The sequence below is a fragment of the Melopsittacus undulatus genome, chromosome 1 (genome assembly GCF_012275295.1).
Source record: "Melopsittacus undulatus isolate bMelUnd1 chromosome 1, bMelUnd1.mat.Z, whole genome shotgun sequence".
Classification (NCBI taxonomy): domain Eukaryota; kingdom Metazoa; phylum Chordata; class Aves; order Psittaciformes; family Psittaculidae; genus Melopsittacus; species Melopsittacus undulatus.
Genome location: NC_047527.1, coordinates 116634519 through 116652070, shown reverse-complemented (window position 1 = coordinate 116652070; position 17552 = coordinate 116634519). Strand labels below are relative to the sequence as shown.

Genomic DNA, 17552 nt, shown 5'->3' with positions numbered 1-17552 from the left:
CGACCACTTTCCTTACCCACAATTCCCCGCGCCGGCCGCGCTCGTGCCTTCTGATGCTCGCCCTCCCCCCCCCTTCCCCCTCCCCTCCCTGGGGAAGCCCGGGGGCGGTGGCGGGAGCTGGGGTCTCCCTGGGGGAGACGCTGAGGCGGGATCGGCCCCACGTTGAACGGGGCGTGAGGCGGCTGGGAGAGCCCGGCGGGCGCTGTTGGAGCAGTGGCTGACTGAGGGAGAGCCTGCGGGAGAGTGCCCTCGGTGTCTGTCACTTGTGAGGGGGACACAGCGCCTCACGGGGCGCAGGGGAAGGGAAGGGTCGTGGTGGGGTCCCCGCGGCTGAGGGGAGTGGAGGTACCCGGAGAGGGGTCTGCGTGAGGGCTGTACCTGCCCGCGTTGGGGGCAGGCGGCGCCGGGAGGAGGAATTGCCTGTTGAATATCACCGGCAGGCGTTAATCTGCTGTTTTAAAGTACCTTGTCAGTGGCTTTAAGGAAATCAAACGTGACATTAATCAAATCACACAAATGTAAACATGTATAAGTTAAATCCTAATATTATGCAATTATTTAAATCGAGCCGTGACACTTTTCCCAGTGTCGTGGCTCCTGCTCCCTTCCTCACTTGCTTCGAGTTTCCTGTGGGATCTCAGCACCTAGTTTTCTCGCTATATGGTGTTTTTAACGTAGCAGCAGGGAATGTGCCGTTTGCTGGACGTCGGATTGCAGGCTGCAGAGTAAGCAGTGCTGTAGTTTAGACACTGGTCTCTAGCCAGACCCATCAGAATTAAAACGCAGTATGCTTTGCATAAATCTGAGCATGAAATCCTCAAGCAGTACCTCACCTTGATCCTGCTTTGGAGTTTTTCCCCCCCGTGGGAGTTTGGAGAGGGTGATCCCATGTGGAAACCCAACGAGGAGGCTCTGGGGATGCAGTGAGGCACCTCAGTGGGTGTTTTGTGTGAAGCAACACGCGAAGGACCCGTTTACGTGAAGGGCTCTGCGCTCTCAACGAGTCGGGGCTGTGTGAGAGGAGGCATTGGGAGCCTGGTACACGGGCAGGGCTGGCGGGGGCCGGGACTCCAGCGGAGCTGCGGCAGAAGCGGGTGAGGGCGCAGGACCGGAGGGCTTCGACGGCAGGCTGCGGGCCCGCCACGAGGCGAGCGTAGGGAAGCGCAAAGATGGCGGGGGACCTTGAGGCATGCCGGGCAGTCGCCCTCTCCCCGTCCTCGTCCCCCTCTCTCCGGGCCCTTCCCATTGCCCGCTCCTGGCGGCTTCCGCGGCGGGGAAAAGGGGATTTGGGGGTCAGGGAGGAGAACAATGCTGAGCCGCCTTTTGTGTGCAGCACCGTCCCCTGAAGGGAAGGAGCGCGCACTGCAGCGCGGGCCGGGGCGCGTCTGTAGTGCTGCCTGCTCTCCTGCGGGTAGTGCTCACGGCATGCGAGGGGCCGCCGGGTGCGGGCCGCTGCCGGGAGGTCGGGGGCAGCCGGCGGAGGGCTGAGGGCTCCCATAGGCCGGCCTGCCCGCACCGGCGACCCCGGGATAGGCTCGGAAGCCGGGGCTGGCAGTGGGCCAGCCGGGCAGCCCCTCTCGCCCTGCAGCACTGCTGCTTGCCGTGGGGCGGGAGAGTCTGGGGTCTGAGCGGCTGAGAGCGTAAACCTGTGGGTGCCCTCGGCAGCGCGGCGCTGACCTGGCAGGCTTGCCCGGGGGATTTAAAGGGTGAGCGAGGGTCTCCAGTCAGCGGGGCGGGCTCCGGGCAGGCTGCCCTAGCTAACACGGAGGAGCCGCATCGGCCCGGCAGCGAGTGGGGTCGGCGGTCGTCGCCCCCTCCTCCGGCTTGGCCGCAGGAAGCGGCGGGAGCGGAGCAGGGCTGGGCTGTGGGGAAGGGGGAAGCGTGGCCGGGGCTCCCTCTCCTCCAGGCGCTCCCCATTGTTCCCCGGAGCTTCTTTTCGCGCCGCTTTCCGGCGGCGGGGCTTGCTCGGCCGCAGCGAGGGAAGGAGGGAAGAGACCCTGCTGCCGCTGGGCCCCTTTGGGCTGGGGTGTTCACCCGCAGCAGTAGCAGCAGCTCGGGGGGCTCCGGGAGGAGAACGGGTAAAATAAGTAAAGAGAGGAGTCTTTAGAAGTGCCATCCACTGAGGGAGCTCCAGTGAGGCGGTAGCTCACGTGTTACTTGAAAGGTAAAAACTCCAAACCCCACTACCTCAGTGGATTTGTACATAAAGTAACATCTGTTTGTGGGTGGATTTTTAGAACAGGGCTTCTTAAAGAAATCGGGGGAAACTGCTCCGAACCGCTGAATTCGGAATAATAAATGTAGCCAAAGAGAATTTTGGAAGGAACTCGTCTTAATGGTCGGTTTATAAAAATGAACATTAATTTTATCCTGTTTTCCATGTAAGCACCGTATATGGACTTTTTCCCCTCCAAGTGTTTGTTTGATGTTTGTTTGAGATTTGTAAAGATTTATTTTATGGGAAAAATGTTTGTTGTCTCCCTCTCTTCCTCCCGAAAATAATTAGAAATTAAATTGTTTTGGTACGCCATTTCAGACCTGAGCTTTTCTCATGTATTTTCATAGAGGATGAATTAAGTAACTTGATGTTCAAGAAAATTTCCAACAAGTGCCCTTGATCTTCTAGGGGGAAAAAAAAGTCTTTGCACGTTGTTTCTGGAAGATTACATTCAAACGGGAAGGGGCTCGTGTTTGTGATGAACTAATTCATTTAAGAAAATCCTTTCTAGGGGAACTGTGATTATTTTTAGCAAGTTATCTCTTAGTGCGTGAGAATTAATTTTAAAAAATCAGAAATGATACCTATTATTTTTACTTTTTTAAAAAAATAAAATTATCGCCAAGAAATAAACGTTTTGCATAGATTATGAGCAGCAAGTAAAAAGTTGAAGGATGGTGTTCACGGATATCACCTAGTTGAAAATTCTGAAGTGATTTTCCTCCCCCCACGCACACTTGGGAAGTTGCATACTTTCAGTCATTGGTTAAGATAATACAGTTTGGGACTTCTCTTTCACTCTTTGCAAACTTGCAGGCTTTTGTGGGACTCCTCCAAATAAAAGCTCAATTCAGTTTAGATGGTAAAAAGCATCCGTGTTGTTCGAAAGCTGGAGATGCTTGTAATATTTAATAGGAGAACACCACCCTGGTAATATCTGAAGGCATTAACTTTAAGATCGAGGAAAGAAAGATTTTTTTGTTGTTGTTGCTTGGTTTTGTTTTACTTCTCCTACTTCAGTATTACAGAGATGCATTTTCTCTTGATTGCTGCTTGGCAATTTTCAAAAGCTAACTACAAATTTAGGAAAGCGTTATTCAGAAGGACATTTAATGCTCTTGTATTTACTAAAACAATATGTTGCTATTTGAAAACTATCTTATTGAAAGGGAAGATATAAAAAAAAAAGAAATAGGGAGAGACCATGTGTTGCCATTCTTCATTGCTCTTTATTTTGTATCTGTGTGCAATGTGTTGACGTATTTCATATATTAAGTTTTTTTTTCACAAAGGAGCACTGTTGTTGCTTTTAATTGAGAAGTACCACGATATAAAAATTACCCACATTCCCGACTCTGAAGTACCAGAGTAAGATTGACAAAAAGTGATCCGAGGCTTGCGTGCTTAATTCGACAGGAATGTTAAGCTTCCCAGATACACCCTATGTGGTCAATTTAGACTTTTGCTCTTAGTTTTAAATGGTCAAAGTCGTACCTAGAGGAAACGTATCTCTGTGTATATAAATATATATATATATATATGTGGAATTGAAATTAGATGGTCGCTGGCAGTGGGAACGCAGCTCACTGATCGACTTTTTTTTATTGCATTTGGCAACCTCTTTCTTTCAGAGACACAATACAATTAATTAACATATTCTGGGGCGTGTTTCTGAGATTGGGAAGTGGTGGCCCCTTGTTGAGAAGAAAACACTTTAAATAAAAAAGTAACATTGTTTAGTCCAAATGGTACTGGGAAAAGCAGAGTAATATTGCTTATACAGCCCACGGATGCGGTTGATTTACTCCAATTTGCTTTAGCATCTAACAAAACAGCTTTTCCTTTCCCACGCCTGTATTATGTTTATGTGTTTTGTTTATACAAATCTACCTAAAATAAGTCTGTATTTAAGATATTTGATGGGAAATTCAGCATGTCATTTCTTGTATTTAATAAGCAGCACAGATCCCATTCCTAAATCAAAATCGAATAAATGTGACCTGTGATACAATGCAGCATCACTCTGCTTATTGTAACACAACAAACATGAAAAAAGGCTATTAATTTATATGGAATGTTAATTTAGCAAATCCTATATAGAGATACATCTACAGAAGTAAGCTGAGGCTTGGTTTTGGAGTGGAGCTATGTAAATGTATTTAATAAAAATCCAATGAATTAATACATAGCTCGTAAAAATCCAAACTTTGAAACAAAGTGTTTTTCTCTGGAGAAAAGCCCTGTGTTACATTTAAGTTGCATATAATCTAAATTCCAGAGTTTACTAACCCAGCTTTTCAGGACTTAATGCAGCATTAATACTCAATATGGTTTACTAGAAGTTTATTTCAGGTTCTTTTGTATCATATTGTAATTATCATTACTTTGACTTGACTCATATAAAAATGTGGTTAACATTTAAATGCCTTTTTAATGTAGAGAATTATAAATTAACTGTCACATTTAAATCTTTAACTTCTACCATTTAGGGAATGTTAAATCTTTAAAAGGAAATAATCGCTGTGCTTAAAAACATCCTGTGCTAAGATTCCTTTATTTAGAATTTTGGTTTGAGATTATTCATTCAAAGAAAATCCCTTGTTTCATGTTTACTGTAAACCTCAGTCTGAAATTAACATTTAAATGCCAACATTAGTAACAGAAGCAGTACTTGAAAACCACCGATTTTGTCCATTGCTGCTAGTTAAGTGGAATTTACCAAAGTTTCCAAAAGTGATAATACAATTAAAAGCAATAAAATGAATATAGTAGTTGGTGGAGTTAGTTCCCCCTTCTTTGCAATCTAAAGAATTGCAAAATTTGTAATTATGTTTGCACAAAAGAAAATGGTGCAGCATATAAAAAAGCATGGTGTCCAGGAGATGTGCTGCTTATGACCTGTGATGCTGATACCTGTACTTGCATAACATGCAAATACACAGCATGCAAGCTCCTGGTCAAGAAGCGACTACATGCTAAATGTTGAAACTTTTTAGTTCTTCAGTACATGGTGTTTGGATGGGTGTTAAATGCAGATTTGAGCAGTGAATTAAGGAATAGAAGGAAAAGAACTTTATTCTTTCTCAGTGTAATGTAAGAGTAAGCATGCAAAGATACATTAACATGTTTAATATGGGTTCTGTAGACATGCTATATCCTTAATAATTGGACATGGATAGAAATAATTTGTTGCATCTAAGGCAGCTTGCCATTTAAAAACACACTGTTTGCAAAGGTCAACACACAAGAGTTGCATTTTATTTTGTGTAAAGTGACCATTTTGATGCTGCCTTCCCAGAAATGAGGCAAATACTCATGGTTAGAAATGTATTTCAGTGTAGATTGTTAATGATTTAAACCCACATAAACAAAAGGAAGACAAGCATAATGTATTTTAAATGAATAATCAGGAGATGTGTTATTCTACCTATTGAGTATCATGCAGTTATTGCAGTTTTCCTGTTTTCAGTGGCTTCTGTTTAGCTGCAGTGTGTATCCTTTTCTACATAGGTAAAGATCAAAGCTTTTTCCACAAAGACCCCATAAGAAAATGGAGTAAAAATTGCGATTAGAAATTTGCTTTCTGCAAAGAAGTGAGTCTCCTCACTCCACAGCTTCAAGTCCCAATATCAGTCCATGTTTTATGATACAGTGTCCATTTTATATGAAGTCCATGCTTTTTCTGTTATTCCTGGAAGACTCTTCTGATGATTATATCCAACTGGTAATGCAGTTTTGTAAATGAAAGACTTTTTCTTGTTCAATGCTTTGGTTTATTCATTGACATTACAATATGATTTTGCATTTTTTAGGGGGAAAAAAAAAAGTGAAATTTAAAGCAGGCATTCCAAAATCTTAGCCTTATTGTTGGAACTGATTAATTTGCACTAAAAATTTAAGGTGAAAACCTCTTTATTTTTGTTGATGAAGCTAAAGTGCTCTGCACTAATATATGTTAATGTTATCTTGAGGAATTTCTTAAACTTCTAAAAACAATTAGCATTTGGAGAGTGTAATTTCCTTTCAGTTACATAGTCACTCTATTTGAAAAGGGTATCCACAAAAATATGAAAACATACAATCTTCTTGTATACTTCTTACAACATTGGTTGTTTAGCTCCTAGGTCTTGTAGGTTCCTTTTAAGAGAATTGAATTTTCTCCTTGCTTTTAGATTAACAATGAAATTATTCATTCATACTCACTGAATTATATTCCTCTCTAATTGTTTTAATCTCTTATATATCACTATAAAAGGACAAGCTTCTTTTCTAAAAAAAGAAAATTGGCCTTCTGTGTCATGTCAGTGCTTATTAAATACTACAATCATAAGAACATATATGCTACAAGATTTTATGTTCTGATTCCATAGCTATTATAGGCTTAGTGTTTTCAGTATTTATTTAGTGGTAATGCATTTCTTTTCCTATTTTGCATTTCAAAGGTCTTCTCTAAATGATTGTTTTACAGAACTATCAAGAGGTTATCTAAATTTTTCCATCAAATATTACACAATACCATAAGGTGGTAGTCATGGAGTTTCTTTCAGTCCATGTACATTCTTTCTATAGAAAGAATTAAGCAGAAATACATAAAAAGACAACAAATGTTTCATTAAATAATTGAATGTATTAGGCTTGACTGAATTTTCACCAAAGCAAAATTTCAGGCTGTGCAATACGAAGCTGGTGTGATACATGGTGTGAGATTAAAATATTTTTATTTGAAAACTATACGTTAGTTTTTTCACTAATATACTCTTGTTGCCATGGTGCAGCTTTAATCAAGTTGTGCAAAGTGATTAATTTTTTCTTTGGTGGTGCTTCTTTATCGAACTAAAAATTGAGCCTTAAAACAGCTAACATTTAAAAAAACCTGAACTCACCAAGACAGACACGGGAATTGTACTAGTTGCTTTTCAAAGAAGAAATTGCAGAAAAACCTTCTCAATGAATTAAAAAAAAAAAAATGCTGTGAGAAAAATTTAGTTGTTTGTTTCAATACCAGTTTTACTTAATGTGTAAGATCATCCAACAAATTAAAATATATTTGATATATTTTCATTTTAAAAGGGTATTTATTTTAATTTCCCTGTTAGGGAAATAAAGGACAGATTTGCTGCTGTCATGTGATTATTTTTCTTTTTTTCTTTTTGGTCAGGGTTAACAGAATCATTGAGAATGCTTTTTAAATTAGATGTCATTTTCTTGACAAGAATGAAGAAGGTCTGGGGCACTGTATCTATCAGCTTCAAATAATTTCTGTTTTTTTTTAAACCACCGGGATATATTAATTGCTTTATTTCCTTACAAAATAATTGCTTGCACCTGCAATCTGCAGGGTATTTTTACAAGCTTTAAAAGTAATAAAAAGAGTGTTGTAAGTATGTTTTATAATGTAAATACTTTTATGGTCAAATTTGTGTTCTTCAGTGTTGAGATAGGACGTTAGGGTGTAGAGTGGGGTTTTTTTGGAGTGCAGACTCTTGACTGATTTTACACAAGCTGGAACACACTACATTCCAGTCCCCTGCCTCCATTTTTGACACGTGCCTTAAAAATTTCTGAAGTCTCAGGGATGCTGGAACATACGTTTACAGAGAAACGATTAGAATGTGTCTCAAATGGCTGCATTAATTGCATATTTGGCTGGGCCCCCCCAACTAGGAAGCTACCTTTGTCATTCCCTTTTGGCCTGCCTGCCATTTTTCCTCTAAGTAATTTCACTTTAAACTTTAAAGGAGAGAAAAGAGCTTGACCTAAGATATCCTGCATACAAACTGCAGGCTTGGATGTCCGTAGGGGGTAGGGAGTTGTGCACATCCCACTTCTCTCTTCCACGCAGTTTGTCATACTCCCCTATGCAAGTGCAGATGTTTTATTAGTTAACAATGTATAAAATATAACCTGCATATGTATGGGTCTGGGTAGTGACGTGTCCAGAAACGTACATAATTCAGTAGCAATTTGTATGGATGGATACCATATCAACTGAGCTGGCCTTGCAAAATCATTCTGAGAAATACAGTCCATGCACAAATTCTGCTTCTCCGCTTCTTAGCATGATAATGAAGATAAATCAATGATATCTTCCTAGCCCCACACCAAATAAATAACTAAATAAATAAATAAACGCTGGGCCCCGGGGCAAGTGAGAGCAGAATTTTGTAAGGCTGTATTTAATTTCTCTGTGCTCCTAACAATCACCACAATTAGTTCCTTCTGCTACAGGCATACCTGCTTACAATGGAGAACTGAATAGCCTGAGATTTTCCTATCTGCTGACCATCTCAGCTCTCTCCCCTCAGGTTTTATATTCCGCCTCCCCCCCCCCCCCCCAATTAAAAGAAACAACAGGATTGTTTTACTATCCGCCCTCTCCAGTGCCCAAGTGCTAGAAAGACGTATCCATCTCCAAGTAAAAGCAGAGGACAGCTGTGTCGAAGAGCACACTTAGGTTTGTGTGCCTGTGGCCGCCCTGGTTTTTCTATTTGCCTTATCTCTACCACTTTTGCTGGTGTGGCAGCAACAGCCACGCAGTGCTGCATCCGCACGAGGAGTTTTGGGGGGAGAGGAGAAAGAGAGGGATTAATAATGCATTAGTTTTGCAGCTCCATCGAAGGGAAAATAAACAAAATAGTAAAAGTTGCGGTGAGGGCAGGGAAGTGGCATAATAGCGAGAATGCATTAGTGCTGCAGGCACACCGAGGGGACATAAACAGGATAATAAAAGTTGGGAGCGGGAATGCATTAGTCCTGCAGGCACATCAGGGGGAAAATAAACAAGATAGTAAAAATGATTTCTGCGGGGTGGGCGGGAACGGGGCGAGTCCTGCCGCCTTCCTGAAGGGGGCATGAGCACGGTGACATCGCGGGTGGGAGCGGGGCGCATGTCTGCCACCTCCCCGCCCCCCCTACACACACTGAGGGGAGGGGGGCAGCAATAACCCCAGCTAACGCCCGCCCGGGCTGGGAGGGGAAGTGGTTTCGCACGGGCTGTCCCGCGGCGCAGCCCGGCCCGCGTTGTTAGGCTTAGGCCAGGCGGGGCTGGGGGGTGGGTGGGAACACGAGATGGCTCGCCCGGGGGACGGAGAGTGGCAACACGGCGAGGTGGGTGTCCGGGCGGGTGGCGGTGGCGCGGCCCGGGCCCGGGCCGGCCCTCAGGTGCTAGTGGCGGGCCGCGCGGAGGCGAGGCGAGGGGCGGGCGGACCTGGCGGGGCGCCGCGCGGCTGGCTCGCGCACGCTCTCTGGGCGCGACGGTTGGAGCCGGGGTGTGGGGGGAAGGGGGGCGTTGGGGGGGGGGGGGGGGGGGGGGGGGGGGGGGGAGGTAGAGCGCGCGCTCAGCCGCGGCTCACGTTCCATGGGCGGCTCGTGAACCATCGCGAGGAGGGCCCTAGGCCGAGGCCTTCCCCGCTGGGGCGCGCAGTGCGCCTGCGCGCTGGTCGTGCTCTCGTGCCTGCCTGCCTGCCTGCCTGCCTGCCTGCTTCCCTGCCTGCTGCGCGGTGTCCTCCTCAGTGTGCCGTCGCCGGGCTGTCCCTGCCTGCCTGCCTCCGTGACTGACTGACACAGCCTGGCCTCTTGGTCGGGCCGCGGAGAGAAGAGGCTCTCAGGCAGCGGTCATGGGCCCTAAATCATTGCCGTGGCGGCGGTGGCGGCGGCGGCGGCTGAGTGACTGAGGGGAGACACTGCCGGGGGAGGGGGCAGGCAGAGGGTAGAGCGTGTGAGTGTGTGGTGTTGACGACGGTGTTTTTAACCCTTAGATGGTCTCTAGCGAGCCTTTGCTGCTGCCTGTGTCACTGGAGGGCGAGTTCTCCAATAGCATGAAGGAGATGATCGGCGGCTGCTGCGTGTGCTCCGACGAGAGGGGCTGGGCCGAGAACCCGCTTGTCTACTGCGACGGGCACGGCTGCAATGTCGCAGTGCATCAAGGTGAGTGGGTAGGCGAGCGCCAGTTTGCCCGCGCTGGCCTCAAGCCTCTCTACTTCTTGATGATCCCTGTCCTCTTCCCTTGGGCCTGCTCCCACCCCCCCCCCCCCCCCCCCCATTCGCCTCCCCTTGGCCGTTTATCTCCTTTCCTCACTCCTTCTTTCCTCCCCCCCCCCCCCCCCAGCTACTTGAAGCGTGTTCGCCTGTCTCTAGGACCACGTGCTTTCTGGTCTGACCTGTCCTGTCATCCTATTCTTCCAGCCTGTTTTTTTCCCTCATCTGAGACTTCCTGTATTATGATTTCCTGTATTATATCTATAAGAAAGGAAGAGTTCCTTTTCCATTTTTCCCCCCTTTCCTCTTTTCCTTGTGCCTTTTCTGTGCCTGTGTTTCCTAGCCTGCCTTTGCACTGTTAGCAACCTCAGCTGCATCAGTCCAGAGACTACATAAAACTCCTTCCCTTCTTTGCAGAACTTCTTGCTAATCTGTATTCTGACAATTGTTGCTGTATTTCTTTCTTCGTATGCTTGATCCTTCTTGTCCTTGCCTTCCCCAAGTTAGAATAATAAATTTAAGGGGCAGCCAGTAGACGAGAAGGGTTTAGGATTGGAAGAGAGCAGTGTGTAGGAGAGACTTAGCTGTCATGTGATTTCTTCCTCTGCCTGCCTTTCCTTGAATGTCGTTTGGCTGATGCTTCCTGGTAGATGGAGACTTCCTGTTGTGGCTCTGTAGGGGGAGGGTGCTAGGCAGAAAGGCTGATGCTGGATTTGTTCGGATTAGTGGAGGCTGGTTGGTTGTTTGGTTTCCAGTTCAGCTCAGGAGTTGGCACATTCCCTCTATGTGTGATTGTTTTGTTTCTGTCAGTGGGTTGACCCTTATGAGAGCAGAAGAAGAAACTGGATTCTGCTGCTTACATTGTAAGAAAGGAAGTTATGATGTCTTTTGAATTATGGTACTAGAAATAAGGAGTAAGACAGTAGTTCCTCTGTATCAATGCCCAAGCAGTCATACAAGTTCTGTGGCTGGCTCTCTGACTCCTAAATGGTGAACAAATTGGAGGAGACAAAATCCTAAATCTGGTTCATTAGCATGAGTGCCTGGTGCATGTGAAAATACTAATGTGTGTCTTATGCTTGGTCCTGAATTGTGTTGAAGCTGATACAGTAACTGTTTCAGGTTTATGCTCCTTTCTGAGCTGTCAAGAATTAGTGATAAATAGTAATAATTTAAGGAGATTGGCAAAAGAGTTCAATTATTCTTGTTAATGTTGGATTGAACGCAGAGGGGAGCTGACAGGATCTGTGAAATTAGTCTGGTTTTGAATCAGTTTTCTGTTTTCTTAAGAGCTGAGTAATGTTAACCAGTAAGTTAATTCTGCTGTTGTGGAGTCTTAGGATCATGGGAAAGAACACCAAAACACGATTGCTTCTAGAAGTCATACCTGAACCAGCCATTACTTTTGCGTTGTCTTGGGCATCTTCCTTTGTATCTAGAGCCTGGCTAATATCATCAGTGAAAAAAGTTGATGACAGCAGCAGTTCTAGAGCTGAAATAGCATGAATTACAAAAGTCTGTTTGGGGAAGTATTCCTAATATATAGAGACACGCTTCAGTAAATTAGAATACTGAGCTTTTTTTTGAAGGTGAGGTGCAAATCTGAATTTGAATCTGGCAGGAAGTATGCAAAGTACTGTTGCTTCTAAATCCAGATGTTGTAGAGGTCTTAACAAAGAACTGTCTGTTTTAATTTACTGCATTGTTGATGTTTTAAGTTTTGGAGTTGATATGTCATGTGAATGAAGGTGATAAAGGAAGTATGTCCACTGGTTTTGTAGTCTTTCTGTCATAAAAGTCCTGGTCCTCATGGTTAAAGCTGGTTAAACTTATTTGAAGTTCAGCCAGCAGTATTAACTGGGAGACTTTATCAATTACATTTTTTTGGTATTAATATTTTTACTTCAAAGGAAACTTTAAGTGTTAAGTCACAGGCAAGTTGTGGAGGACAAAATCTCATGTGTTTGAAGAAGCTTTGCATGATAGTGGAATTATACACCAAAGGAAGTCCTGGAGCTCAATAAACAGTATCAGAGCACAAACCTGTGGTGGACTGTTCTAGGCTGTAGATGTACTCTGTCATGTTTGCAGATTTAGAAGTACTTCACCTCAGCTTTGGTCTTTGGCCAACTCACATTGCCTTTGGATGTAATTGCCAGTCCTGTCTCTGAGTTCCATTCTGTAATTAGCTTCTTACCCTGCACTGTCTCTTGCTAATGTAAATGCGTGATTGCACATTTACAATCTCTCTCTTACTTTCTAAAAAGGAAATCGAAGTCTTTCTCATCTGTGGTTAATATAGGTGCAACAAAAACAAGATGTTTTTCCTCATATTAAAGAACTTCATTGTATGGTAGAAGGGGCTTATCAAGATAATTTGACAACTCATCTTACTATGACTAATGTATGTATATAATAGGAAAAGATTTCATTGACTTTCCTTTGCATACATTTTCAAGTTAAAACTTGCATTTCATTTCTTGTAACATTGTGATAGTATTTAATATACATTGTAGAGAAGTCATTTTGACTTACTGAAATGACATGAGATCAATTAATACTAAGCTTGTTCTTTAACATTGATACTAATGGTACTGTGGTGCTGCTGGTTTGCTGAAATATTTTGTCTTGTTCAAAACAGCTTGCTATGGAATTGTTCAAGTACCCACTGGACCTTGGTTTTGCAGGAAGTGTGAATCTCAGGAAAGAGCAGCCAGAGTGGTATGTGTTTTGTTTATTAAGTAATGCTGGTTGTTACACTTGCGTGGATAATGTTTACCCAAGTATGCCAGTAGTAGTAGAAAATAGCTTAGCTTTCTGGAATAATTCCATCTAGATGCTATTGAGAAATGGAAATACGCAACTGCCATTAAGTATTCTGACAATTTCTGGAGGAGTGTGTGTGATTTGTTTATTTATATTCCCCTTTCAGAGATTATTTTCTTATATATGATGTGGGTTTTGCGTAATTTTGTCTGTTTAACACTTATATAGTTAGGTATGAGGAAGAAATAAAATCTGCGTCCAGTTTTCTTCTACAGCAACTTTAGATAGCCAGTTTAAAGCTTCAGTCTAGAAATGCTTAACCGATAAGTAGTATTCTTAATTTTGGAATCTAATACTTACTTGGAATGTGATACCTCTAACTGAAAAAACATTTCTCTGTCTTTAAAATATTTTATAGTAAATACTGGGGGTTCAGATAATCCTTCTGAATAACAACAAAAACCTCCAAAGGGTTTTTTTCCCCCTTCTTTGATTATGTGAGGACTTTTTTGGGTCAGACTTTTATGTTGTTAGATCAAGCTGCATTTTTATATAAAGAGAATCACCTTTCTTACTACTTGGCACTTCTTAGTTTGTTTCCCAGCAAAAGATAGAGTGAGAGTATTCAGAAAAACTGACCTGTTCTTTTGTCTCTGAAAAAGATTTTCACATAATGGGAAGAGAAGGTGGTGCAGCATCTTAGGGTAGCGTGTAAACTGTTTATGATTTTCGTATCTAAAGACAAATGAAGAGCTTGAGACCAAATTTTCAGTGACTTAACAGAGTGTTTACATGAGCCTTTTGGTGTACCTATTTCATTTTCTAATATAAAGAAATGGTAGGATGACTTAATGTTCTGTGAATTTTTGGCACAGGATTGAAGAATCTTTTTGCTTTACTTTTTCACATCTTGCTGTTGATGTTTCCATAATGCCCTAGTAACCTAGACTTTGTTATTCATTCTGAAGCAAACCTGTTGGTGGGAGCCTGGTTTGTTTCTGTGTGCTCTCCAAATGTTTGTCAACACAAAATCTGAACAGCAGCCCTTTCTGAAGAAAGGCTGCTTCTTTCTTATCCTGGGAAGACCCATCAGCAGTGTAAAGTTTTTTAAGATTAGCATTTTCTTAATGTCGTTGATTTTGGTATATACAAATTGACAGCAAAGTTAAAAATACAGAAGTGTCAGAAAGAGAGATGGAGACTAAGAGAAGGAGTTTTCTGGTGCATGATTGGGAATTCTCTTCAGGATTTAGGACATAATTATTCCTGGCTTCTCCTGACACAAAGAATGAAGGAGAACTGTACTGAGTTCTAAACCAATGTCTTGCTTCATTCTGATAATTTCTTAAAGAGAATAGCTTTGATAGGCATTATACTGCTTTTCTTTGCTGTTTGAGGAAGGAACAGTGATGAATTTAACTGAATTTTCTGCCTGGTGTATTCCATTCTTGTTTCCACCTAATGGGGTCTGTTTATGGTACAGTTCAACAATTTGATTACCGATCTTGTTTTGGAAAAAAAAAATCTTTCCTATTTGTAATATAGCATATATCAGTGTAAATGGTTCTCTGGTGAAACTGGAGGTAGAACAGTTATGTTTTAACAACTACTTGTATGTTAGAGAGTTAGAAACATGGTGATCGTCTCTGGGGTCTTGGAGAAACCCTTAGCATTCAGAAACTTAAGTGAAGCTCTGACTTCAGTATGAAAATTGGAACTTTGTTATAACTAGTTTATCAGATGCAAAAGTTTTAATGCACTTACTTGCAAAAGTAAATATCCTTATCATCACAATAGGAGGCTGAAGCTTACTTTTTCTGTTGGCCTTTCTGTCTAGAAACAAAACCAGAATTAAATCGGCCATACTGTGTACTGGTCTCGAAGTTAAGGCTTATTTTTCCCTTCTGATGCTGCCTGTGTTGTGTGAGTTTTTTTGGTGTGTTTTTCTTTTTCAAGCTGCAGTTACTGGTCAAATCCATTCTGCTAGGAGACAAGGGTTTATTGCTTGTACTAAAGTTGGTCTGGCTTTAACAACTGAAAGAAATAGACTAACTCAGTAGCATGTAACTGAAATAGATGGGTCACCAGAGAACTTCACTTAATAGCAGGTTAGAGCAGTTGGCTTCCCATATACTTTCAACTGTTACACACTGATATCTGCTGTGTTGCCTTTCTTTTGTGTGCTGCTGCTAAGCTGGTGAATTGTTGGTGAAAGCAGTGGTTGATTATTTTTCAGCCACTCAAGCCTCCTGGCTGGTTGATTTTAGGTGTTTTTGGTAGTGAGGTGGTAGCCAGCATCTTGGGTTTTGAATGGTCAACTAGTAGCTGGAAAACACATTTCCAGGCTTGGCAACTTGTAATGGGTCTTGGCTCTAGCAAGGTAATTTTTTTGTGTGTGTGAAAGAAACAGATATATTTGTGAACCTGGACTGTGTGGATAATGGTCATACCGAGGTGTCTAGTTATTATCTGATTTACCTTTTATAATCATGCATATGTAGTACATGATAAATAGAAGGCTGTAATCCCAGTATGCACTTTTTACAATTGCCGTGTAAGTTTTTGACTACTGCTTGAAAAGTTACAGTTTTCCCTAAATCAGCTAATTTATCATAGCTGATCTATGATGGGGTTGGAATGGGAATCTATTCAGGATAGGTGGCAACTGCTCCCAGCTTTGCCTGTGTCAGCACCAGCTGTTATTACCATACATAGTGAGCCCTTTTGATGTCTTCAGATGTACCTTAACTTCTGAATCAAGCAGGGCAGATACATGTTGATGTAGGAAAAAGTGGTATTAGGCACAGTGTAGGAATATATGTATATGGAGTAGAACATACATAAGGGACTTTGGGCTCTGGCTTGGGAAATGGAATGGAACATACATGTTGTACAGGAGTTGATAGTACTGGTATCTGAAAAGAGACTAGAGAAGCTGAATTTAGGAATTGTAGCACAGTTCAAAAAGACTTCTTTCCCCATCACTGTATTATGTGCCAAACATCTTTTTTGATGATCTTATTTTAAGAATGATTTAATTTTAGTATATAGTGGGGTATAGATAGATGGTGTGTTTATGGTTTACTAGAAGTTACTAATATTCATGCTTATTGTGAAGGGACCATAATAATCCATGAGATAGAAATACCAGGCAACACAGAGGCATTTCACATTCACACAATCAGCTAGCTTGGGTGGCTTATTAGCTACATGTAGGTGTTGGTCCTTGTGAATTCAGGTTGATTCAGAGAGACCAGGAGATCTCAGCATGGAACTTCAGTGTTATGAGTTCCGGGAAGTTTTACTTCCCCAGGCACAGTGCAGCTTGTATATGTGAAGTCAGATTGCTTCCAGCATTGCAAGTGAATTAATATGCTGTTGATCTGTTTCATTGCAATACGTATATCATAATCCTGTTGTTGCATCTGGAAGAATCAGTTTGGACTTGGTCAAATTATTCTAATGTTGTAAAGGTGGTGTTTTTTCTACTTAGCATTTCTGTGTTTTTTCTTTTTCTCCTGTGGGGTGGTTTATGAAGTCAAATGCAGAACTGGCCCAGAACTGAATTGGCACATACGCATGACACTACAGCTTGTCTAATAAGCCACCTGTATTTTAGTCCTGCCGAATGTGTTGAGGGGGCTATGACTCCCTATGGAGCTAGCCACATAAGGTTTGAGATAGTATTCATCTGGGTCTCAGCTGAATCTAGCTTAACTGGAGTTTCTGTACTTCCATGTGTTTGTTGGAAATTGGTGCAGAGGCAGAAAGGACTGTCATTGCAGAGTCAGTTTAGGTCATACAGTACTTAATGTTTAAGGAGTAAGAGCTGTTGAAATGCAGCTGTGCTGTTTACCTCCAAAGCCAGTTAAGGTACATTATGATCTCATAGTGATAGGTTCCTGCTACTAATCCTGCCAGACCTGAGCTGTTCCTGCATCTGCTGCACAGATGATTCACAGTCTGAATGCTTGAGGGTTTTTTTGGTTTTTTTTTTTTTTTTAATCTTTAATATAACAATGATTGTACTTCTCTCCCAAGTTCCCTTTTAAAAAAAATCTTTCATCACATGTGTCTACAGGTTTGTTACTGTAGAGTTGCTCATGAGTTGTATGATGTCTCCAAAATTTAACATCCCACCACCAGCATTTGTGTAGTATAAAATATCCATAGGTGCAGTATTGCTGGCCTTTTGCTTAGACAGAAGGAGGCAAGGGAGGAGGAAATGGGAATGTAGGCTTTATGTATGCAGATAGGTTTGTGATCAGAGTTCCAACAGCTCTGGCTGGACAGACTGCCTTCAAGGGAATGGGATCTCTGTGCTTGTGCTTACAGTCAGTTCTGGCGTGGCTATTACATCTGTACCTGTAGCCTAAAATGTGCATTGATATGTATGGTCACAGTATAGGTGAACTGAACTTATTTTTAGAAGAAAAAAGCTGTCTGTTTTCTTTTTTTCCTTCAGCATGAAATACTGGCTACCAAATCATTCAGAACTAACAATCTGTGGTTTCTTTGCAGATGCCTCTTGAAATAATTCTTAAAGAAATTTCAAATTCATGTTTTTTTAAAGTGTATTCACAATTTTCCT

At 42.5% G+C, this 17552-nt stretch overlaps 1 protein-coding gene across 4 annotated transcripts in view; it reads left to right on the top strand.

Moving 5' to 3' along the window:
- Positions 1-9682: 9682 nt before the first annotated feature.
- MLLT10 (MLLT10 histone lysine methyltransferase DOT1L cofactor) overlaps positions 9683-17552 on the top strand; it is a 128502-nt gene continuing 120632 nt past the window's right edge. For all 4 annotated transcript variants that reach the window (XM_034059949.1, XM_034059947.1, XM_034059945.1 and 1 more), the window contains exons 1-2: positions 9683-10144; positions 12837-12916. In XM_034059949.1, coding sequence (XP_033915840.1) covers positions 9976-10144; positions 12837-12916 — 249 coding nt within the window. In that variant the 5' untranslated portion in view covers positions 9683-9975. The remainder of the gene's footprint in view (positions 10145-12836; positions 12917-17552) is intronic.